This window comes from Myotis myotis, unplaced genomic scaffold (assembly GCF_014108235.1).
Source record: "Myotis myotis isolate mMyoMyo1 unplaced genomic scaffold, mMyoMyo1.p scaffold_m19_p_19, whole genome shotgun sequence".
Classification (NCBI taxonomy): domain Eukaryota; kingdom Metazoa; phylum Chordata; class Mammalia; order Chiroptera; family Vespertilionidae; genus Myotis; species Myotis myotis.
In genome coordinates this window covers 23,683,348-23,709,643 of record NW_023416323.1, presented here as the reverse complement: position 1 = coordinate 23,709,643, position 26,296 = coordinate 23,683,348, and the positions used below count along the sequence as shown (strand labels likewise).

At 42.8% G+C, this 26,296-nt stretch overlaps 1 protein-coding gene across 1 annotated transcript in view; it reads right to left on the bottom strand.

Annotated features, from left to right (window-relative positions):
* ADAMTS18 (ADAM metallopeptidase with thrombospondin type 1 motif 18) overlaps window positions 1-26,296 on the bottom strand; it is a 64,439-nt gene that overhangs the window by 13,033 nt on the left and 25,110 nt on the right. Inside the window, exons 10-14 of the mRNA XM_036346508.1 lie at window positions 21,946-22,118; window positions 18,886-19,016; window positions 18,075-18,198; window positions 16,886-17,130; window positions 1,727-1,868 (exon numbers count right to left, since the gene is read on the bottom strand). Of these exons, the coding sequence (XP_036202401.1) occupies window positions 1,727-1,868; window positions 16,886-17,130; window positions 18,075-18,198; window positions 18,886-19,016; window positions 21,946-22,118 (815 nt within the window). The remainder of the gene's footprint in view (window positions 1-1,726; window positions 1,869-16,885; window positions 17,131-18,074; window positions 18,199-18,885; window positions 19,017-21,945; window positions 22,119-26,296) is intronic.

Sequence of the window (26,296 nt, the reverse complement as noted above, 5' to 3'; positions counted from 1 at the left end):
AATCAGAGGAGCCATGAAAAGTCACCTTGCTATTACCATTAGGTTGAAGTAGATTTGCCTGAGGTGGCACTTAACCACACTGGGATTCCCTAAAGTTAAGAGTTTACTTCCGGAGATCTTATTCATTTGAAAGCTTCTTCTCATATGCCTTGGACACAACATGCCTGCGAGTCACCTGAAGGGGTTGCTAGATCAAGGCAAGGGGGAACCCCAGAATGCACTTCTCCAGCATCCTCCCCTTGGCTGCATTCATTCCCTGGAAATGGAAAATGGATCGGATCTCTGTGCTTCCCAAGGAACTGTGCTCTCTCTGCAATACCAGGAAGTGACTGCAAATAATCTCAAAGAACATTTGATGTGTGAAAAACTGCTCGTGCTCCAAAACAAAGTAAAAAAGGGTAAAGCTATGTCTACAGCAGTGACTTTCAACCAGTGTTCTGCAAGAATTTTAAAAACATGCAATACCTGACTATTTAGTCAGGGCACTGCCCTCCTTTTCCTTAAATTGTCAAATAAGAAAATGACAGCAGCCAACACAACAATAGCCATCCAGTGTGAATGAATCAAAATTATACCTATTTTTTTTTTGCCACAGTATTTTAGTAATTAGTTTATGTGTGCCATGAGATGAAAAAGGTTGAAAATCGCTGGTCTATTAGCATGGTTTCTGTTCTTTAAAAATAACAAACAAAATGATACAGATGGCATATGTCTGAGGAGGTCAAACACACATATTTTTATGTTTGCATAATAAAAACAACGATATAGAGCAAAATATTTAACATTGGCTATTGATGATTAAGGGATTATGGGAAGTTATTTTTCTTCTTTATAGCATATTGCCTTTAAAATGTTCATTAACAAAAACATTACCTTTGGGTGATTTGATATTTTTAAAAAAGAAGTATTTCCTCATATGTTGTTAATTAGCATGAGCACCTGAAGAACAGGCCTTACAGACATGAGAATTTCTTCATTTTCTATGTTTCTGCTCCGTCTGTGGTTCCAAGACGCCCTCCTCTGCTAAGGGGGATGGAAGAGTTAGGCGGCCCACTGCCACCAGGTGCTCTGAACAGGAGGAAGTGAGTGACCCGCCTTCCTGCCTCGGTTTCACGGACCTATTTATGGACTTTCCATTCCTTTTTCCAAGTGTGACTAAGATTAACGAACAAACGAAAATATATGAGGTTTTTGGATCTCAATAAAATGCCAGCCTTCTACTTGCTGAGGGGATCACTATTGCACTTCCTCCCTTGCAAAGGTGTTTCTCAGAGCTAACCCCTCCCTGATGAGACTGCCGACCCCGAGGGGATGGCAGTGTCCACACTGCAGGGCCTCTCCGTCTGCCTAGCTGTGTTCTCACCTGTCATGACCCACCTTCTACAACAGGAAAGTCAGGGCAGGGAGAAACTAAACCGTAAGCTGAAAATTTTAAAAAATATACAGATATATGTGTAGATATTCTTATAAATAGATTTTCTTTTTCTCTTTCCATCTATACATTTCTGATGTATAACTTCTGACGAGTGGCTGACGAGTTTTGTGAGAATTGTTTCCTCTCTACCTAGGAAAATCCTCAGTGCAATGATATTTGCTTCTTACAGTGATGGCTCCCATAAAAGACACTTATTTTGTTGCTTATTCAAACAACACAATTTGAAGAGGCCTGGCATGGAAGGACCTGTTTTAAGAAGAGACTTGAAGGTGGCGTAAGAAGTCGCCTTACCTCCACCGCAGGAGGCGGAGCACGGGGTCTGCAGGGTGCTCCAGGTGTGGGCGTGTCTCTTCCCAGCGGGCTGAGTCCCATTGGTGGCCTTGGGGAGCGCGTACTTCCAAGCTATGCCCGGGTTTTTGCCTTGCATCAGAATCTGGACAGCGTAAGACACAAATCAGAGATCAAGATGCAGGTCAGGCCCTGGAATTCCAGAGGGCTCGCTGAACATGGTAAAGATATTTGTATGACATTTCGACCTTAAAGTGGGTTCACATCATTGTTCCCAAGTATGGTGTATGTTGCTTTAAAGTTTTCCCATGCCGCTTAAAAATGTGTACGCCATAGCATCAAAACTGTGATTAAGATAAATGTTACACAGAGAAACTTGACTTGGCATTTGCCATAAGCCCACAACCCTCAACTCTAGGTATACATTTAATAAAAACAACTGCATTAATAAAACAAAAAATGTTTTACATTATATTGAAGGAAGGAAAGTTATGAGGTCTTAACCAAAGAGAATGTGTCTGTTAACTGTGCACCAGGATGAGCAACAGATAAGACAAAAAGAAATATCAGAAGTAGGGATTGATTTTATATAAATAAATATAAATATAAATATAAATATAAATATAAATATAAATAATATAAATCATATAAGTTTAAAAAGTACTTAACCTTAAAAGGGCAGAGCCTTAGGCTAAATCTGATCCTATAAGATGCTAAAATAAGAGCAATAATTTACTGGCACATTCTACGCACCGGGCACCCTGCTGAATTTTTTCTATGCATTATCTCAAAACATTCCTCTAACCACTTTATAATGTAGCTATTTTTTCACTGAAAAAAGCCCCCCACCAAAACAGAAAATTATTAAGGCCCTGTGCAAGTCACATAGGTGACTAGAGAATGACCTTAAAACAGAACAACTTGGGACCTCCAATAAAATGCATCTCAGTACTGCAAAATGTCACCTTGTTCTGGGCGTGGGCAAATATTTGCCTCCCTTCCTGATTCTCTCTTTTCTTCACTATTCCTCTCTTCTCTTCTTTCAAGCTTGAAGCATGAGTATAAATAGCTGCTTGTCTCTGCCCCATGAGTCTTGTGGAAAATTCTTTACCACCAGAACTGGGCATTTGTGCCCAAGAAGCAAAGCAGATTTCCAGTTAAATATAGAAACCTCTGGCTCTATCGCTGTCTGGTGGGATCCCACCTCGATTAAAGTTGGGCGGGTGGCGGCTGTTCAAGGACCTCCATTAAACCAGACCACTCCTCAGGATGCTGCAAAAATGGTTTCCACTTCACTATTAGCGTAAGTGGATCCAGGAATATAATGGCTTACACGAAAGATTCCATGGTGTGGGCATACTGTGTTGCACAACAAAACGAATCTTGGTGCCTCTCAGAAAGAACTAAAATGTTAATAGATGGGTCTTTGTTCCTCTCACCCCCATCCAAAACCCAAACCAAAAGTAGCAAACAGGTAGGACCATTAAAATAGACAACTGCCAAACTATATTAGTCACCAATGAAAACCTTCTTAAAGTCGAGGTCCTAGGGATTTTTAGTTCTGAGGACCTTTTTCGTCTTTGCTTTTCTTATTTTTGCAGCTAAATCATACAACGGTTCTTGGAATCATGTGTATTCAATTGTGTTATAACATTTCACACACTTTGAACACATAGCGTGCTTTCCTTATTTGACATTGTTGCAGTGTTTCTGTAAATGTCTTCATGTGCTATGAAGTACACAGACACTTACGTGTGTTTTTTTTCACAATCAAACTAGAATTGTGAGAGAAGTTTTACATTCAGAAGATCCTCTTGATGGTCACTGATTTCTCACTCAAATTTCTCCTTCAATGAACATAGTATCTCAATGCAACACTTTGGATTGTTATTTTCTGTATGCAGTAGGAATGGAGAGATTGTGTAGGGGAGAAAATAACGCAGTGCACCACATGCAGGAAAACACAGGGACTGCATAAGAGTTACAGGGAGCTAAGACTCAGGAGGCAGGATGGTATTACAGCAGTGGCATTGCATCACACATGCATGTGTGGAGGGCATATTCAAGTGTAAGTGTGATAAAGAAATCCACTCACTTTTCTCCTCTTCCTAAGACCACCCATTCCCCCCATTCAAACTAGATTCTGACTCCTACTGCCACAGGGGAGAGTGGTCCCTAATGGGAATGCAAAGAAAATTAAACATTGGTTCTTGCTTTGGGGATTTCAAGGACTTATATTCTGGTGATTTAACAGTGCTTTAACAACTTTTCAAAGGGAAATAAAATATATTCTACTTTCATCTTACAGACAGATTGTAGAACTTAAGCCATGCATGGCATGTGGTTTTACTATAAAACATTTTTAAATGTTGCTGTGAAGAGCAGGATGCATTTAAGAAAAAAAAAAATAGACTGTGAAGATCAAAGTGTCATCACGATTGAACAAGCAAAACCAACCAAGATGTCAGGTTTCCCCAGATCTCCAGGAAAAAAATTATCAAAATTACCTTCCTACAAACAAAAGAATTTAGACAATCTCTGTCAAACCTAATTCTGTTCCTGTACCCCCACACTCCCCTGTTACCCAGGATGCCCTGTCCTGACTCTGGTGTTAGTCCAGGTTGTCCCTCACCTGCTTACGGACATCACTACTATGGTTGCCCACTCTTTCTTGAGCCTTAAATTTCCCAGTCAATTGGATCATTCCCATATTGAATCTAAATATGCTAATGTATCTCTAATATTAAGCAAAAAATTATCTTCATGTATCCCCCAGTTCTTGTCCCATTTTCCCCCTTCAGAGCAAAAATTTCTCCAAAAGTTGCCTTTACTCTTCTCTCTCTTTATCTTTCCTCACTAGTCCCTGATTCTTCTCTATCAGGTGTCCCTCCCACCACATCCCTGCAACTGCTCTTTTAAGAACACCTAGTTATGTTCAGTACGTGATAGGCCTCGTCTTCCTTAACCAATCGCCAGTACTGGACATAGTTGATCACTTCCTCCTTCCTTTGCCACAAGAAACCCTTTTATTTTCTCAGTTCTTCTCTTGACTCACTGACCTTCATTACCAGTCTCCTTTGTTGAATTCTCCTTATCTCCTAACTATTCAATATCAAAGTGATCTTCAACCTCTTGACCACTTCTTTCATTTATCTATACCTGAATGTTTAAAAGGTGCATCAACGTCTAACCCTGAACTCTTGCTTTTCCTCCCTGTTCTTCCCAAACTCATAGAATGGCAACCTGATCCTTCCAATTGTTGAGGCTAAAATGAAAAGTTGGTGGCACCTTGATCTCCTCTCTTTTTCTCATACTCCACAGCTAATCCATCCAGATATGGTGATAGCTTTACTTTCAACAAATTTCAGCTCTGACCATGTTTCCCTGTGTCTATCTAGGCCACTGTGGCTGCCCAGATCTGAGCTACATTGCCTCTTCTGATTCTCATGGTCATGGCCCTCTCTAGATGAGGAGACACCTAGTCTCCAGTGGAGGAAATGAGGCAGACCACACAAAAATAATACCGTACTTAAGAGGTTAAAAACAAGGTATTACACAATTGCCAAGAAAAACCCAATGCTGCTGTGAAATTGGGGGAAGGAATCACATGACTGAAGAAGCTTAGTAGCTGTCATTTAATTAGTAAAGCATGCTGTGGATGATTTCAGCAAAAAAGCCACAAAACAACAAAAGAGAACTTAAGTTTTCTTGGAGGATTTCTATTTACCTCAATAGGATGAACTCTTATATTGAGTTTCCCATGTGCCTTCCCTCATAGCTCAAACAAAAATATGTAAAGATCCTCTGAAAAGTAAAATTATTAAGCAACAATTAATAGCAAACATAATATTGAATAGCAAGAAGGCAACGAATCCATTCCATATTATCCTATATAACAAAAGGCTAATATGCAAATCGACTGAATAGCAGAACAACTGGTTGCTATGACATGCACTGACCACCAGGGGGCAGATGCTCAATGCAGGAGTTGCCCCCTGGTGGTCAGTGAGCTTCCACAGGGGAAGCACCATTCAGCCAGAAGCTGGGCCCATGGCTGGCAAGTGCAGTGGCGGTGGTGGGAGACTCTCCCACCTCTGTGGCAGTGCTAAGGATGTCCGACTGCCGGCAGTTGGACATCCCCTGAGGGCTCCCGGACTGCAAGAGGGCACAGGCTGGTCTGCGGGGACCCCCTCCCCAGTGTACAGATTTTGTGCACTGGGCCTCTAGTCAAGGTAATAAGGCATTTACTTAGCCAAAGCAAGAGAGAAATAACTTACACAATTTACTGTAATTGTTTACAGGATTATACAACTTTAAATTACTAGCTCATAAAATACATAGAGCTGGATATCGTTGTATTACTGTTATAGTTTTATAGCCAGTGGCATAAAGGATCTTTTGTTTATAGTTTGTTTGTTGAGCATATTAAAGCATTCAATGAATGCATAAATGAATAAATGACTCTCAACTTTAAAAAATCAAATGACTCAAGGGCCAACTGTAATGTCTACATAGCTATACATTCACAGACAGCTGTTTGTGTGATCACGTACGCTCAGAGACAATATTTGTATAAACTAGCAGAACGCTGACTTAAGAATTTATTGTAGCAACCCCTCCTAAAAACCTCTTAAAGATAATAATTAAACAAATAGATGCCAAGACCAAATATATAAAAGATGAACCTTTGGCAATTGTAACGTACTATTTGTTTCTTGAGAATTAAGGTACATCTCTGCCTTTTTCTTTTTCTTGTATTGAGGAGAAAGGTGACGAGGAACAGACTACATAGCAGTAGGTTATCTCTTCCTTTTTCCTATTTTTCCCATCTCCTTTGGAAACAGACTGCCCACCTGGCTAATAGAATAGAGATTCTCAAAAAGCCTGGACTTTAAAAAATTGTTAAGAATTTCAAGTTGGTGACAGCCAAGCATGAAACCAAACACAGGGCCCATCTGAGCATGAGGTCCCGCATGGCTTTGCAGATTCCACATCCGTGAAGCCGGCTCCATCCAACCTCAAGGTGGAGGTTTTCTCACCTGCAGCAGTATGAGGCACAATTTAAAAGTTTCCAAATTTCAAATGGCCCAGTGGTCTAACGATGACTGCACCTGCTCTTCCTAGATGGAGACGATAGCCCCCTATAGTCTTGGTGATTTGTTCATGCCTCCCTCCCTCTGGATGACCATGACCATCATCTTGACATGGCCGGTCCTGCCAGAATCTGGGAAGCAGGAGGACTTTGGGGTGCCATGTGATAACCACACAGCTGGGACTCTGACTGCCTCTGTGAATGCTGAGGAACACAGCTGGGGCAATGCATAATTTGAAAATAATTCCCACCCCTCACATCTATTTTAAAACAATGTCAGTGACCTTGACAGGAGCAGTCCATAACTCTTCTCAGCACCAGCGGAGAAGACGAACGCCCTGCAGGTCCTAGGAATGCCACATGGCCCTCCCTATCTCCATCCCGGCATCACAGTAGCGCTGTTCCCGGCCACCCCGCGCTGCATGTCAGACGGGAAGACCGCGCGGCTCAATGCACAGATTTGGAAAGACCGCCGGCGATTCCGTCTACTTAACTGGTCTTAGTCCAGAGAATTTTCCAGCCAACTGGCATTGGGTCTCTAATTTACAGCTGGCAAGCAACCTCCTTAAACGCTTCCAGGTCCTCGGCAGAGCTGTTTAATGTCTACCTTGAACACACGAACCACCTGACTTCAGACACAACACTCAGCAGCTCTGACCACAGGGTGCAGGGTTATAAAATTTACAGCTTCTTAGGTTGGAAAACCACAGATGGGGGCTGGACGCTACCAACTGCCCTCGGGAGGAGGGGGGGGCCGCTCCTGCTTCCGTTGCACACAGCTGAAACAAAGGACACATTGAGTAATCTTGGTAAACAGCCTTCTTTCTTTTGCTCCCATGTTTAATTTTTAGTGTTAAAACTACAAATGACTTCAACCAGCTTTGTATTTGTTTCATTATTTAGGCCTTAAAAAAAAGAGAGAGAGAGGTTGTTCTCATCCTCCAATGGAATTTACCAGTTATGCCTGGGCTGGAAAGACTGGCTTTTTATTGAATGCATGCTAGAGATCTTGCTTCTTGTCTTCAGTAATATATTTGACTAGAGGCCCAGTGCATGAAATTTGTGCACAGGAGTGGGGGTCCCTCACCCCAGCCTGCACCCTCTCCAATCCGGGACATCCCTCTCGCAATCTGGGACCACTGGCTCCTAACCGCTCGCCTGCTTGCCTGATTGCCCCTAACCCCTCTGCCTGCCTGCCTGATCGCCCCTAACTGCTCCCCTGCCAGCCTGATCACCCCTAACTGCCTCTGCCTGCTGGCCTGATTGCTCCCTAACTGCCCTCCCCTGCTGGCCTGATTGCTCCTAACTGCCTCTGCCTCTGCCTCTGCCTCAGCCCCGCCACCATGGCTTTGTCTGGAAGACATTCGGAAAATGTCAGGTCTAATTAGCATATTACCCTTTTATTAGTATAGAAGATTGCTTACGAAACACCAATAGCAGCACTTATTGTGCGCCAGACAAAACACTGCACATATGATCTCATTTAAAGTTGATAACATTATGAGGAATAGACAGTGCTATTAAGACTCCACTTCGGTAGACGAATAAACCAATAAGCCAATCCACAGGATCACGAAGCTGGTAAACAGAAGCACCAGACCCCAGTCTCTAATATCCCTGACTCCAAAACTCAGCATCTTAACTCTCGCGACACTGCCTCCCCAGCTATGAAACCCAGTGTCCAGGATTCTAACAAACTTCTAAAAACTGTACCAACTGTTGAAAAGATCTTATCACTGGGCTTCCAGAGCATGCTGTGCTACTGACATAGTGCTACTGGGTTCCAACCCGGGACGTGTTATTGCGTGAACGTGCTAATGTCTGATTTAAGCACTCAATGATTCTTAATCTCCTAAATTCATGTTCCCCTGTGTTTATACTTCACTGCTGTTTTAGCCACTGAAACGCAAGACACGTTATAGATTGGCCCCTCCTGGTAAGTCAGGGACTGCACCACCCGTCCCATGTGGACTCATGCTCCGGAAGGGACGTTTCCGTGGTGCGGATTCGTGTTTGTGGAGGTTCCTGTGGCGTGTGGAAGGCCCTGTGCCGGGAAAAGCCGGCCAGCTGTCTCTGCCTCCTTGTGTGCTTCAGAGCCCGGGGAGCACGACCGGTATCATCATTGCTATTAAGTGTGAGTGAGCTGGATTTGACAAGAGACAGCAACGCAGAGACGCGGACGGGGACTTGCAAACGCATCTGTTAGGCAGCTTCAAAGGTGCGGCTGACACACTGAACCCCGACTGCAGTTCTAATTCAACTCATCAACATTCCTTCGGGTTTAGTGAAGAGGAAGAGTGTCCTCCCACCCGTCACAGAAGTATTTGCCGTGAATGCGCTGAAGCCTGCGCTTCCAATAGCACATGGCGCTCTTCTAGACAAATGACGTGGCATCGCCAAAGCACCTCCGAATTGTCCCCTGGAGTCTGAGCTTTAGATCATCTGTTCTGCATTAACCCTCCATTACGTCTCTGCCTCTGTTGTGTTTTGTGTCTGCGCTCAGTCCGTGCTCCTTGGCTAATCTCCTCACACTGAGTTTATCTGGAGGCTCATCTTCATTCATTTCAGCTCCTTTCCCTGGGGGAGGGGCGCACTCAGACAGCAGGGTCAGAGGGAAGGGGCTACATGAGAAGGTAATGCTCTGTCGGCGCTGCTCACACACTGTCAGCGCACTGATCTATGTGCCCGGCCACCTGGTCCCCCGCCACTCCATCATCTCCGTTCGCCCGAGAGCGGAGGAAGTTGTTTATTATAGCAATTTTCTTTAGATGTCTTTTTCTGCCTTGAAACTGGCCTGTGGTTAACTTATTTCTCACTTACTGTCATTGCAAAGGCCGCTGTCCGTTTCCCCTGCAGGACTCTCCCTCGGTGCGCTATTAATTGGGAAGGGAGTTTCAAAGAGTTAAACACCCCCTTTGCCACTTAACAGGGAGGGGGAAAATGCCTTCACATAAAGGAGAGCTTTTATTTTTAAGACTTTGAAGAAAAGAAGGAATGCTGTACAAACACAGGGGATCACCTTTCAGTCTTAGAATAGCAACCTGTGTTATCTTGTCGTTCCCAATCAGCGTTCATCAGACGGAGATGAAGTTACTTCATAACGAAGCACTCTGATGAATTTCCTCATACCCTCCCACCGCGAGACAGCTTGACAGAGAATGTGACCCAGTCATTGTTTTTGTGTGTGTGAGTGCGAGACAGAAGCAGAGACAGAGAGAAACAGAAGCAGATGGAAAAGGAGGAAGAGAGAGAGGAAGTGGGAAGAGAAAGACGGTGGGGGAAGAAGAAATGGGGCAGGGAGGAAAGGGGTGGCATTGTGGGGATGAGAGAGAGGGCAAAGCTGGCAGAAAAGCTCACCTCAGTCACTTCCAAAGAATGTATCATCTCTAAGTGGGCACCTTAACTAGTCATGAAAAAAAAGAGTGTGTTTTTAATTATTGTCAAGGCCCCCTAAAATGATATATTAGACACACCTTTTGCACGGTGCTTAAACAAACAAACAAACAAAAAAGAGTCGGTGGCCTTATATGACCTATATATTATCTCAAAATGGAAAAAAAGTCGTTTTCAGCTATACTCAAAAGCCCAGCACATCTATGTTGACTTCAGATTAAGTGATTATTTTTCAACAAGTCATGTGTAAATGTCAACTCTGATCTTCAGTTTTCACATTTCTACCATTTCAAAATTTAATTTCTTACACAACTCTCTCTCTCTCTCTCTCTCTCTCTCTCTCACACACACACACACACACACACACACACTAAATGTTGGGTGTGGAAGTAACATACTTAGTTTTTCTTGGTCTTCCCAAACCCCATGAACTAAACAATGCGGTGGTCTATACATGATCTCCTAAAGACTATAGAAATGGAAGCTGACTTTTCAATCTTTCAGATGACTGACAAGTGAACTCATTCAATGAGCAATTCCTTAGACTTTATTCCAGGCTCATATTGTGTGGAAGGAGTTGAGTAAGAAAGGGTGGGAATAAACTAGTTGGTAATAACTGTATCTGCAGTGGCCTCAGGATGTGTGTGACTTGCCAGATCAACACTGACTTCTTCTGGTGCTGGTTCTGCATATGCCTGAGGAGTCTTTCCCCGGGGGGCAATGCACAAATATAATACAGGGCCCTGGAAATGAGCTCTTTTCCTCCAACTCATTTACATATATATGTGTATTTCTCAATGAGATATTGATTGGACTTAACTAATGCCTAACATTTTTAAGATCTAAGACAATCATATAAACCCTCCGTTATCTTTGTGAATTTCCAGCATTGTGTCCGTGATATGCAGCCCTTGCAAATGCGGACATGGAGAGCCAAAGGTTCCCAGGAGAATGCATGTGTGGAAGGGAGACTGCATTTTAAAACTGGGCGGACGCACGCCTCAGTGATAGAAGTAACGGTCTGTTTTCCATTTAGACTGAGCTTCCCTATGAAGACGTTCTGCACAGCTTTGACAGATAAACATAACCAGAAGCAGAAGACCTTGCCTTTGGGGTTAACTGACAGCCGTCAGTTACTCCCAGGATCTCATCAGCCTGCCTTCCTTGCACTAGAAAACTATCAGAAATAAGGGTCTGGGAAACCCACCACCTTGGGAAGGCAAGTTGCTATTCTCTCAGACTGGGGTGAGTCTATTGTGAGCCAACTGGTCAGAAACTTCTCCTGTGTAAACTGCTCACTTTGGGGAAGGCAGGCATTTCAGCCACCACGCTGATTCCTCAAATGCAATTCAGGAGATCAAATGTCAATACTTTAAATGCTGTTGACTGTACTCAACTTTCAGCTCAACCCAGTTCTAAGGCTAGTCCTGAGAGATGATGAAACCCCGTGGTTTTTAAATGTGTCCCTTAGAAGTCTGGGCTTGTCAGAGATTACAGCTGCGGTTTGGGACAGAAGCAAAAATGGGGTAAGAAGAGGCTGGTCTCTGGGCCTCTCACTCCTGCCTTTGGTCCGAGAAATTTTGCTGTCATTTAACTTATTTATCATCTCTATGTGTGATGTTTTTTCAATTTGGAAAGAAGATTCCACTTTCTAAATGTATAAATGAATTTTATCACCGGAAGCTCTTCGTCCAATAAATATATATTTTTTGAGCATCTACGATGTCCCAGGTACTAAGTCAGCCCTGGAAGCTGCAAAGATGAGTAAGTCCTTGTGCTAATGTGGGATTCCGGGGGCCATTAAAGTGCGCAAGGCCAGTGCTGTGGAGTACAGCAGAAGGCACAGTTTAGCATGAGTTCGGGGAAATCATTTCCCAAATGAGAAAACTGGGATCCAGATCGATGAAGTGACTCCTGCACCGTGGCACGGGGAAGAGCAGCAAGCAGCCCGTGCTGCCAACTGTTCACACAGCACTCCCTGCACCAGCCCATGCGCTTCCCAAAGAATGGGATCCACATACCGGGGCTCCCGCTTGACATCCCTTAAAGAGCCGAGACATGATCTGTGTCTTAACCACTGTGTACTCCCTATGTCTAGTTCAAGGCACCCAGCAAATGTCTCATTTTGTTCAGACAAAGAGAGGAAGTAAGCAGGGGCAAATTACTTTGCAAGTAGTTACCTAAGTCAATACACACCAAGGCAGTCGAAGATGGGAACTAGCTAAGCTATTGGGAGGGTCTGATTAATATATATAAACGAGATAAAAATAGAGACAGTATGCTCTAACCGGTTTGGCTCAGTGGATAGAGCGTCGGCCTGCGGACTGAAAGGTCCCAGGTTCGATTCTGGTCCAGGGCATGTACCTTGGTTGCGGGCACATCCCCAGTAGGGGGTGTGCAGGAGGAGCTGATCGATGTTTCTCACTCATAGATGTTTCTAACTCTATCCCTCTCCCTTCCTCTCTGTAAAAAATCAATAAAATATATTAAAAAAAAAATAGGGCCAGTATCCTTAACATGCCATCCTCACGTGTTTTGGTAAACACACACTCCTGCCGACTTTTACACCATGAGAGGAACTTAGTGAACAGATATTTTAAGTGGCTGAGAGAGAAAGTGCTTTCTTTCACAGACTTATACTTTCTGTGGATGCAACAGCATTTTTTATTTTGGTCGGTTCCCACACTTTGATTTTTAGCATCCCCCAGGATTGTAAAACGCATTCAACATTTTTATATTGGAGTGAACATATTTTTGGCTCCCAGAGTATTCATTCTGGTTCAATTCACAGTTGTATGGAGAGGCGTATGAACTTGAACTCCCTTTAAAGAATACAGCCATGGATCACTTGGATATTGCTAGACAGTCTAGTTTTGGGAAAATGTAATTTATTGCTTACTATGATTTTAACTTTTTAAAATCACTGTGTTATATCGATTTAGGAAGGTCTGACCGCATGACAAAAACTGGCCTGAAATTTGATGTTCTCCTGAGAGGAATAATGTATAATTTAAATATTAAAGTCATTAACCCCAATATTTTTAAAAGACAAAATAGACATGATACTAGGTCACTGGATTTGATGTTTTTAAATCTCCCAACACATCTGCAAGTTTTGAATGAAACCACAACTCCTTTAAAAGAACAAGCAATTCATGTCCAATTAATCAAGTACGTGTCCCTGGAGGTCACTTTCAGACAGGTCACATTCCTGGGACATCACGCTTTCATTGATTCTGTAAGTAGAATGAGTACAAGAAGTGTGGCTTTGTAAGCAAATGTGACCTTATTCCATTGCCGCCAAACTATGGTTTTGCATTCATAGAAATATTATTATAGTTCTTACTTCTATTCATATGGTCGTAAAAATTATTTTAAAAAAATATAGCCCAGCCACGTTGGCTCAGTGGTTGAGTGTCGACCTCTGAACCAGAAGGTCAGGGTTCGATTCCCCGTCAGGGCATATGCCTGGTTGTGAGCTCTATCCCTAGTAGGGGGCATGGAGGAGGCAGCCGATCAATGATTCTCTTTCATCATTGATTTTCTTTCATCATTGATTTTCTATCTCTCTCTCCCTCTCCCTTCCTTTCTGCAATCAATAAATATATATATATTTTTTAAAAAAATATAATACATATCCAATTGAAACCGGGGAAGGTTTTTATGTTTTTATAATTTTATTTAGATCTACATAATATTTCCCCTTATATTGTAGTTGCTCCACCATCTCCCCCCGAAGGCACTGCCTGTATTTGCAAGCAGATGGACTGATGAACCTGACCAATTTTGGAGAACTCCATCACCCACTGAGGTCATCCTTCTATTTCTTAAAAATAGCTCCTAAACATCAGAAAAAAAATTGGACCTAGTGAACAACCCAAAGATTTCATTCATTTCAGCCAGGTCTAAACTAATATAGATGAATGAGATATGGAGCTATGCTTAGATCAAGCAAAGCACAAATAAAAATTCTCTGCCTGAAGCCAGCACAACATTCAGTGACAATGTGTCCATTATCTGGTTAATGTGATCAACGCCGACAGTGCCAGGGGATATTCCGGGCTCTGAAGATGAAAGCGAGAAGGGACTCTGTTATTCTGCTGTGCACTTTCCATCATTCTTGTCTGACTCTTTGTTGTGGTTTCCCTACGGATGATATATGTTTAACAACAAGCCTGAAATTACCAACAGGACTGTCGACACCTACTGGAGTGGCTCTGTGTTTACGAACAAAACCGGAGGAACAACAACAAAGAAGGGCTGCTTGTCACGAGGGAGTGAACCACACATTTCTCACGGGGAGCGACTTGCGCGTGCCTGTGACTGCGCATGGCAGAAGCCGTGGGAGGCCCCTCGTCCCCTTCCGACCTACATTATTTTTCAGCCACAGACCTCGGTGTGTGTACACTTGCTCAGAGATGGATCAGAGGCCTCTTGGCAAAGCTAGTGAAGCCACGTTGCTCTAAAACATAAACCTTGGCGCGCGCAGTATACCCCACCCCTAGAGAAAACACACCTTTCGAAAGAAAAGAAAAAGGTGTTTGTGGCTTAGATGCTGAGTAGAAAAGAAACAGAGCAAACATGCACATTTAAAAGAAAAAGATTTGGGGGGAAAAAAAAAAGTCCAGAAATCCCTAATCGGAGAGTTCAATCCCTGGGGCCTTAGGCTTAATGAAAGCGCAATTTCAGGGGCTGGATGCACTGTTGAGCTCCCGCCACCCTAACTTCAGTCCAGTTTGATTCGGGGTTCCTATCTTATCCCCTGAGAGACCTGAGGGGGTTGGAAGAATACCGTGTGCTGATGGCTTCTCTCAGACTTAGTGTTGTGAAATCTCTGAGGGACCTTCTGTCACACAGACAGAGGTGATAGGACCTGCTGCCTCAAATTGGTAGGACAGTGGAGGTTAACTCATGGTCAAGATCAAGGGCCTAGGCTGCAAACTCAAATGCTGTACCTACTGGGGCCAGAAGTTCTTTTATTTTTTTAAAGAGATGTCAAAAATCTGTATTTTTAAAAATAGGAAATCACCTTATATTAAAGTATTGGTCCATTTTGTTTTAATATGCAGATCTGGGACCTGGATTTGACTTGTGGTCAGCAGTTGGCTAACCATGGTCTGAGGTTTAGATTTTAAAAATATATGTGCAATACACTCAGAGGGCAAAATGATGATCATGGTTACAAATATTATGTGCCAAGGACTCTGTAAGCATTGGACTTATCTTAAATTATCCTCAAACTGGTCTTAATAGTTAGCTAGTATTGTTTGTCCATATTTCAGATGTGGGTATTAAGAGATTAAGAAACTTGCCCAAGTTTATAGCTAGTTAAGAGTCTATACTTTGCACCCTAGCTGGTTTGGCTCAGCGGATACAGCGTCGGCCTGCAGATCAAAGGGGTCCCCTGGTTGGATTCGGGTCAGGGGCAGTACCTTGGTTGCAGGCTCCTCCCCTGCCCGGGCCCTGGTCAGGACACATGTAGGAGGCAACCAATCGATGTGTGTCCTCTCACATCAATGTTTCTCTTTGTCTTTTCCTCTCTCTCCAACTCTCTCTAAAAATCAATGGAAAAATATCCTTGGGTGAGGATTAAAAAAAAAAGAGTCTGTACTTTCCACCATACTACTTGTACAATATCTGACTTAGAATCCAGAGTTACAGTAGGTCATTTTTTAAAACTGTCTTCTACTCATTTTCCTTAGTAAATGTTTAAGGCTAATGCCTTTAATAACAATAATTATTAATATAATTATAATTATTGTAATTATTGAATTAAGCTACCGTTTCCTTTAATTGAGAAGAGCAGCATCACCCCCCTCGCTGGGAAAGATTTGGGCTACAGTTCAACTCTGCTTTTCCCCTCACTGTGTGAGTCAGGCAAATCTTTTAAGCTTTCTTCACACTCCATTGCTTATTTTTTGGCACATCAGTGAGGTAGGTTTTCTATCCCAATTTTGTGGGTGAGAAACTGAAGCTCGAAATGACTAACGTGAGTGCCTGGTTATGTAAGCCCTCAGTACGTGGGGGCCAATGTGATTCTACCCAACCCGAAGCACATCACTTGTCTCTGAAAGCAAATGACCAGCCCCGGCTTATACACTGAACATTATGAGGACCAAAGAAAAGGTACACATGACAACAGTCCACAGAGCCATTTGCAGATACGCCGGCTGTTTTCATTACCATTATTAGCCATTCATACCGCTAGGAACCTGACAGCCTCCAAGAGCAAGGTGGCTTGCTGTGATTGAAACTTTCTTGGCCCTCAGGCCAGTGTCCTTTCTGCTCCATCACTCTGCGCCCCCCCCCCCCCCCAAGCCGGGCCAGCTGACCTATGCGGGGAATTGCAGCAATGGACTACCCCAATGGCAGACACAGACACACGGGAACGATGTAAAAAGTGCTCCTCTACGTACTCAGCATTCGGGACAGCCGCGTGCCACAGTGAGAGGCTGGCGTCTAAATGTGAAACTCACACATTTTCTCGGGGACCCATTGGATCCCTGCCCTTTCCCCCCTAAATGGAGTTGCTGCCTCTTCCCCTTTGCACTCTGAAATCGAGCCTGTTAGGAGACGTGGACTAGAAAGACTGGGGCTCTCAGAGCTCCCTCAAGCTGGGATCATCACTACCCACTTAGCAGGAGGCGCTGGGAACTGAATGAGCAGAAGGGGCTTACTTCAAAGACCAGCGTCTCATTAGTGGGTCCTGGCGCGTACAGACGTTCCGGGCGGTTGAAGGGGCGCTGGTACTCAAACACGGTCCCGGAGAAGAGGAACTCCCCGGGCCAGTCGATGCTCCAGCCCCCCGTCAGGTAGTACTTTTGATGGAGGCTCCGGACGGCGAGGTAACTGGAGGACATCTGCAGCTCCTGGACTTCGATGCTTCGGGCTCCTGCCGGGATGACGACCACCGGGTAATATTCTAAGTGGGAAGAACAGAACATGTTTGTTTTCCACGGGAGGTGACCAGAAAGGCTCAGACATGGAGTGGCCATTTTTTGTAAGGGAGGTTTTTGAATCATCAACTGACATTCATTTCTACTCTTATGAAGTGAGAGTGATTGGTAATTTTTAAAAAAATATATATTTTATTGATTTTTACAGAGAGGAAGGGAGAGGGATAGAGAGTTAGAAACATTGATGAGAGAGAAACATCGATCAGCTGCCTCCTGCACACCCCCTACTGGGGATGTGCCTGCAACCAAGGTACATGCCCTTGACTGGAATCGAACCTGGGACCCTTCAATCCGCAGGCCGACGCTCTATCCACTGAACCAAACCGGTCAGGGCAGTGATTGGTAATTTCATTTTCCGAGTGGCAGGAGCACGGGAGCGAGAGATGTATGTGGCTGTCACCAGCAGCTGTGTGCAGACTGAAGGTACTGCGCAAGGCCACGGAACTCAAGGATGCGATTTATTTTGCATCTACTGAGGAGAAAGTGAGAACTGTATACTCTCACAGTGATATGCAAAAAACAGGGCTCCAAGTTTAACCTTACTCAAGATGTTTAGATAATTGCTTCAAATACTCATCCAACATTTGAGGGGGTATTATCTAAGTTTCGCAATAAGTTCTCTATTTAACGAATGAATGTGGGGCATAGGACAGCCTGATCAGCAGATTCAGACTGCCAAGTAGAAGGGCATTTGTTTGAACACATCTGAGATGAGTGTGTTTCGAAAACCCTTCACAGGAAAATCCCCACCTGTCCTCCCTAGCTCTTGCAGAAGTGTAAAAGCCATCATCGGCCCTGCGTCAGGTGAGCCAGGCAAAGATGCTCGACCACATCTAGCATCACTTGAACTTGTTCAGTAGCAGAAGATGTGTCCCACCAGTGACAGCCACGGAGCAGCAGCGTCTCTTACCATTTGCTTTATGCTGGTTGAGGTACAGGCCTTTATAAAACTTGCAAGTCGAATTATCACCTTTGCAAACACCACAGGCATCAGAAACTGCTTTAGAGCCAAGTTCATGATCGCATCCCACTGGCTGTGACAAGAAGGCAAAGAGCGAGAAAAATCAAAGGTCAGAGAAGCCAGTGGCTAAGAATAACCTAGCGGTTTCCTGTATTTGCAGAACCTTAGGAAGGAGGTTCAGCTTTATGATGAAAGCACACTGTCAAGTTTGACTGACTCGGAGTTCAAATCCTTCCCTGCCATTCATGACTAGATTTATGCCCAGGCAATCATATAACTTATCTAGGCTTAGACTCGTCATCTGTAAAATCAGAATAAAAAGTTACCATTGCTACCAATGGCAGGTGAGCCAGCTCTACTACCGAAACCTAAAAATGCTGGACAAAACACACACACACACACACACACACACACACACACCCTGAAGAGATCAACAATCTCACAATCAAATTAAAAGAGAAAGTGGGTACCCAAATAAAACTACTAGAAAGAAATAGTAGTACTATTTCAAACACATGTGTGAGGTTCTAATCATATAGTGAATGTATTTAGTGAATATGCAATAAAAGTTTACATTCTTATTTCATTTTTACAGCTACTATGTACAGCAGGCTACGTCATAGGGTTAATGTTGCCCCTTAACCCTATGCCACCTGCTTTTCTGCAGACAGACTCTCTTGCCACCCTTCTCAATATTTGCCATCTGATATGAGAAAACACAAACATGATCAGACATCCCAAAGCAGAAAGGTTCTCTTACTTCACAGATCCCATCAATACAAACATCATTTTTGTTTGGGGAGCAAGGAGTTCCGTCTTTCACCTTGCTGGACATTGCGAAAAAAAACTCAAAGTTCTCAGCCTTGCAGTACAGTCTACACCGGTCTTCCTCTAGAAGCAAAGAGAGTAAGATAGGACACGGTCAAGAGGAAATCACAGGACAATGACATACCCTCCAAAAGGATGAATTACATTTATTTAAAACGCTAGCATGATCAAAATGGAAAATGTTACTTACAGGTTTGTGTGTGTGTGTGTGTGTGTGCATGTTGGTGCACGTGTGCTCATGTATGTGGCTTTAAAAAATACAAATGCCAATTAGTAATCCATATAAAGTTGCTTTAACATCAATATGTAAGAATTTAATTTTTTCCAATCCTTAGTACTAGTACGATACACACGTGGATTGTGTAGCTACTCTGCTTGGATAGTAAATATTTGAGGCTTCCTTGGCCCTACTGTCTGCCATTGATAACATATAAATGAAGGAGTGTTTAAAGTTCCAATAAATCTTTATATTTATATTTTAAATTTTAGTTTTCAATGACAGTTGACATTTAATAATATTTTATATTAGTTCCAGGTATACATCACAGTGGTTAAACAGTTATATAATTTACAAAGTGACCCCCCCAATAATTCAGGTATCCACCTGGCAACATACATGGTTACCTCAATATTATTGACTATATTCCCCGTGCTGTGTTTTACATCCCCATGACTATTTTGTAACTACAAATCTGTGCTTCTTAATCCCTTTTCACCCAGCCCTCCACCCTCTCCCCTCTAGCAACCATCAGTCTGTTCTCTACATCTGTGAGTCTATTTCTGTTTTGTTTGTTCATTTATTTTGTGTTTTTAGGTTTCACATATAAGTGAAATCATACCATATTTGTCCTTCACCAATAAAACTTTATAATTTTCATAAAAAAGCAGGTCAGACTTGGCTCACAGGGCATAGTTTGCTGACCTGAGATTTAGGACATGACTTACTTTAGGTATTTATTCAACTAAGCGAAAAAAAATTAGGCATTTCTGAAAAAAAGACATATGTCAATAATGTTTATAAAACATACAGAGAAGTATCATATCATGAAAAGGAAGAGGAAGCAAATAAACTGAACTTAAAGGCTAAAAAATGTAAGTTTTATTGACCACTAAGTTACTGAGATTTCAGATATCACAGGCAAAAAATGAGAGCATTATACTTATAGAGCTCTTGTTATCAGAAAGACGTTATGCTAATTTCTCAAATAGAAAGAGTTGTTCTAGTCCAGGAACTGCAGATGACATTTCTCACGAGACCTGACGTAAGCAGCCCTGTGTGATATCCCTGACAACATCTTACAACAAATGTGTAAACAGTTTGCAAACAGTTGTGCTTCATAAACTCTCTCAATAAAGGACAAAGCCAAAAATGAGGAAGAAGCTCAATTATTATGTTCCAAATATGCAGATGTGCGGATGGATGAACTTTTTCCCCCACCTAGTTTTTTTAAAAAATATATTTTTATTGATTTCAGAGAGGAAGGGAGAGGGAGAGAGAGATAGAAACATCAATGATGAGAAAGAATCACTGATTGGCTGTCTCCTGCAGACCCTCTATTCGGGGATCGAGACCACAACCCAGGCATGTGCCCTTGATCGGAATCGAACCTGGGACCATTCAGTCCGCAGGTCAACACTCTATCCATTGAGCCAAACCGGCTACGGACAGTTTTTTTTTGTTGTTTTTTTTTAAATAGCAGTTTTATGTAATGCCTACTAACTTTTGCATTTGAGATTCGGGAGCTGAAATTAACACAATCTAGAAAGCTCCATTTTTCCAGCACAGGTTCCTGAGCAACTTATAAATTAGTCCATTAGAAATACCGAAGAAGGAAAAGAGCTCACTACTGTCAGACAAGGATGGTCTACATTGCCCTCACCGGATGGCCCAGTGGATAGAGTGTTGGGCTGAGGACTGAATGGTCCTGGGTTTGATTCTGGTCAAGGGTAGGGTCGATCCCTGGCCCTGGTTGGGGCATGTGCGGGAGGCAACCAATCAACGTGTCTCTCTCACATCGATGTTTCTCTCTCTCTCCCCCTCTCTTCCACTTTCTCTAAAAATCAATGGGAAAATATCCTCAGGTGAGGATTAACAACAACAAAAAAGAAGAAAAAAAGGATGGTCTACATTTAAAAGGAGAAGAGGGAGGGACGGACAAGAAGGCCTTTACTTTTCTGTCTCCCTCCACTGGGATTTGAGATCCCAAGGCTGGGGTTTCTGTCTTATTCAATCTAGTTTCCTTGGCATTGGGCAGGGTGTCTGCCAGGCAGTAAGCATCAACAAGGGAGCATGGATGAGTTCTAGTAAGTCAAGTGAATGGAAATAATGAAAAAGAAATAAGTAGAACAGTGACAGCTTATTCTGCACAGGTAACAGAAAGCACATTAAATTTGCATATTAGAACTAAAATAAATGTTTTGATGCTTAGCCAAAATAAAAACTAACTAATTTAAAAGTACAATACATGCCATTACTTTAAGTTATAATAAGTACTAAGAACTTAGTATGGAGATAATTTTTATTCGTGTGTGTGTGTGTGTGTGTGTGTGTGTGTGTGTACATACTCTGCAAATAGGCCTTCCCATGCATGTAATCATCGAACATGTCAGTTACTGAGTATGGTGTCTCCATGGGGCATATATGGTTTCACGAATTTTTAGTCTGGATAATTCAGACCCATTTCAATTAACATCCCTGGGAGACTTAATTGCTGAAATGTCAAAGGTAAGTTTGGAAATATAAGTGCATTCCAAACACATGAATACTTTGGCTTACAGATGTGGGAGACAAGGGGTGTCTTGTGAAATAAAAAAGTGTGGAAAAATAAACAAAACCTATGGAACTGAGAAAACACATGAGCCAGGATGGGTCTGGGGAACAAAAGATAAAAACTGAAACTTTCATACAGGCAGCAATTTCTTCTGAGCTGTTCGTTCACATTACCGTCCATGTAGAGACATATTTATTTGAGGGTCACACAGACCAAATTACCTTCCACTTTCGTATAGGGTTTCCACTGGTAGAACCATCCCCGGAAAGGTTTGCTGTTATATTCTGCACACTGCTGGGCTCGAAAATCCAAGCTATTCTCATGGCAAGGGTTAATGTTGCACAGCTGATAAATGCGGCCGGAACCTGGACAGAACTTGCCACCATACTGAGGCCTAAAGAGAAAAGAACTTTAAGGCTGGCAGTCAAAGGGCTCACTATTCGTCACAGAGGGTACTATACAGAGGAACATTCCAGATGGGTGTTGTCCCGCATATATAGTCTGAGAATGGAAGTCTGTAGCATACAACTTGTCACACCCCTTTTTGTATCCATGGCAGACATAACTAACCAATCAAAGACCCTTTTTGTTTGTTTGTTGTTGTTTTTTTTTTTTTTGGCAGAGCCTGACATTTCCTTAAAATCCCCCTTTAGCACAGCCCTCAAGGTAGCCGCTTGTCACTGTTCATCAACTGGAACTGGCAGCTTAGATCAAACTTATTTGCCATTTCTGATCCAATTTGTACATTCTGGCAATTTCCTTACAAACTGATGAAAGCGTATTTTGACACTCATCCTATCACCTTATATGTTAGGAAACCTGTAAACGCACCTCAATGTTCTCATTAATGTAGATGTGTGCCACACACACACACCCTATGTTGGCATCAAAGCTCTTCAAATGCGAACCCAAGCCACTCGCCAGCTTCTCTCCCATTTCTAAACACTCATCATCTTCCCACAGGCCGTCCGGCACCTGCTGCTGCGTGCAAATTCAGGACCCTGGGGAGACGGAGCAGAAAGCCCCATCTGCCATGCTTCCCAGGCCAGCTTTGTCAGTCCCTGGGCTGATATTTTGATTACTGTCTGACTCTTGTGTGTTTTATTCTAATTGTTCCTAAGCTCCGAGGCAAAACATTCCCTCGTTTTCATCTGCACAATCACTTTTTAACTTTGCAGGTGGCCTACTCTTTTCCTGCCAAGCACGATGGGAAATGGATTTCAAGAGTAGGGAACCCCATCAGAACATAAATAATTAGGATCTAATGGCAAACTCTTTAAGATCTTGGTAGGCAGGCTGCAAAACACCAGAAAGCAAAATAAAGGAAAAAAGGAGCACAAGCCACACGGAAAGTCACCACTAGCATTGTGTCCAGCTTAATCTGGGCACAGAGCAATTGCTTCTTTTCAGTCGCATATTTTTTTGGCGGTTTCCTCCAAAGGCTAAAACCCAAGGATGGATTGTCTCACACCAGAGCTCAATGCAAACATGTAACACGAAAGAAGCCTCCAGGTTAATAAACTGATGTGATTAAAATTCCTTGTCTCTTTAGGAAGCACAGGAATGCTATAAAACACCCTGGATTTGCTTCAGCATATTTTATCAAGTCCTCCTAGAACTGCATGTGAAAATGGATTCAGCAGAAACGGGAAGTGTCACGCTGCCAGAATGAGATTTTTCTGCTATTTCAAAACATTCTGGAGTAACTACTTAAACATCCAGCAGTCACTGGGCTAGATCAAATCCCCGAGGACTTCTTAAATCATTACCTAAAAAGCGTTGAGCAAAACTTTAAAGGGCCACATCTGACAGTCTTCCTATCGCTGGTCATCTTTAGAGAGCCGATGCCAAGCTTTCTCAGTAAGACTCTCCGTCTGAGATTTTACACATAACCTGCATTTCGACGATTTAAACGCAATCAAGTGAAAGAGGACCACATGTGTTACTTTTTTCAACACTGAAACGATAACAGGGAAAAGACCTCAAAGCTCATAGAGCCATCTCCTCATTTGATAGATGAGACAAGTGGCTGACAGAGCTCACAAAACTTGCATAAAGGTCACAGGGCTACAGGAGAGTGGAGTTAAACCTCTTATCTCTGGGCTCTCTGCCCACTGCACTCTGCCTGCGCCTCACTGTGAAACAGTAGGACCCGTGCACGGGAGAGGAAGAGTAACACACAGTGGCTGGGGAGCTGGCCTTTGCGATGGCTGCAGATCAGGACTGAAATATTCTCTGCCTCTTCCCAGCTTACCTTTAGGCAATTTTATTCTAATCTGTAAAGTGGGGGCAATTGTGACAATGAACTGAGACCACATTTGGAAAGAATTTAGGACACAGTCTCGGGCCCAGTTTGCACAAGTAAATCATAACTATATAAAAATGCTTTCTACTTGTAATGACTGGCAAGCATTTGGACTTTTCCATCAAATCTTCCAATACAGGTCCATTTCTCTGCGGCTATGAGCATGGGTGTTAGGATAAGTTAACAGAGAATTCATCGGGGGCATCCCTTGGTATAATAACTTAAGATTTTAAAAGAAATGTAGAAAATGAGAAAACAAATGTCTAGGCACACGATTTTGTGTTTACATTAGACTATTTTAAAGTTTACCCATAATTTGCTTCTGCATAATTTGTCAGGTCCTCCCTGTAAATGGTTATCATATTGGCTGGCTGATATTAGAACCATGTAGGGAGCCCTGCTAAATACACAGACACACTCTTGGGCCCTTCCCAGACATTTTCTCTAAGAATATATGGTGGGGAAGATCCAAACCTCATTTTTTTTAAAGCACACTTGGTGATTCTGATCATCAGCTGGGCCTAGAAATTACCAGTTGGGAAAAGAGCCAGAGGTTGGATTCAATTATTATTCTGGAGCTATGAACCTAGTGGTGTATTATTCTTTCTCAAGTAGACTCACATTTTAGGAAAAAGTTCTAGAATGCCTTAATGTGTTTAATTTTCACAGTTTTCCTAAACAGTTTATAGGAGTTTTACTAGGCTCCCTTAAGTATAATCATTTAATTGCCAGGGACCCAGGAAAAATGTCAAAGGATTAAGACTGTGGGCTCTTGGTCCCACTGTAACATGATCAGCTTGGTGACTTGGGCAAGAATTGCTGCTGTGAATGGGACCCTCTGCCACCCTACTTATAAAAAAACTGGATGAGACAACAGATTGCAACTCACGGAGGAATAAAAAGGGCCACATGTACCTGGGATTGGCCATTCCCGGACCACATTAACCTGTCAAGCCTTGGGAAGCTGAAATGCATCCCCGAATTGGCCAGGAATAACTCACTTTTTATGAAACAAAAATATGTTCTGGGAAAACCATCATGGTGTGAAATAAAAAGCTTGCATTGCCTCCACATGAAAAAATAAAAATGGTCAGGCTGAGTGATGGGAACAGACCGAATGTTTGAACTGAAGGAAGAAAGGAACCTGCAGGGACGAGAAAAAAGCAGCTGTACTACAACCAAGGGAAATAGGAACAGAGAACATCTAACCCAGTGGTTCTCAACCTTGGCTGCACATTAGAATCACCTGGGAATCTTTTTAAAATCCTGATTTCTGGGCCTCATCCTCCGGAAATTCTGTTTCTTTGTTATGGGGTGGGGCCACAACATTAGTAACAAAGAAACAGAATTTCCGGAGGATGAGGTCCAGAAATCAGGATTTAAAAAAGATTCCCAGGTGATTCTAATGTGCAGCCAAGGTTGAGAACCACTGATCTAACCCAATGGCCTTGGGATAGTCGACCACTAGCTTGTTTCATTTGTGACTTCGAACTTAATGAAAGCAAACAGTACCCTGACTAGACTTGTTTAAAATTAAAACTGCACCAAATGGAACTACTTTAGTGATTAATTCTTCTATTAGGCATCTCTAAAATTATGAAAGGGTATTTCCACGAACAATGCCCTATTATCATGAGAGCTCTCAATCCAGCAGATATGGGAGAGGCTTCCTTTAAATCTCAGGGGCGTCATTCATGCACTTTCCCAGCAGGGCTGTTAAATTAGGCAATCTATTTCTTTCTTGGGGGGAAAAAAATCGAGATTGTAAAATGTAGTGAAGTATGAAAACCAGATCCATGAAATATGTTGCAAAAATGAAAAAGTAATATGATGAATTTTAACAATCCTATCCAAGACACGGGCTGTGTTCAAAGTAGACAAGAGTGGTTTTAATAACCTGATATAAATTGTACATGTACCACAAACGTCCCTACCATTACACACAGTCACTGGGTCTGACTAGGGCAGTCAGGCTCAGCTGGGGATGACTCTGCCCCTACAGGACATTTGGCAAGGTCCGGAGACAGTGTGGTTGTCATAACTTGGAGACTGTGGGGAGGGGCGTTAAGAGGGGAGAGGCTAGAGATGCTGCTAAACATCCTGCCATGTACAGGGCCAACTCCCACAGCAAAATGACGGTCCAGCTGAAAATGTCAACGGTGCCCTGGCCGAGTAGCTCAGTTGGTGAGAGTGTTGTCTTGATGCGCCAAGGTTGTGGGTTTGATCCCTGGTCGGGGCACATACAAGAATCAACCCGTGAATGTCTA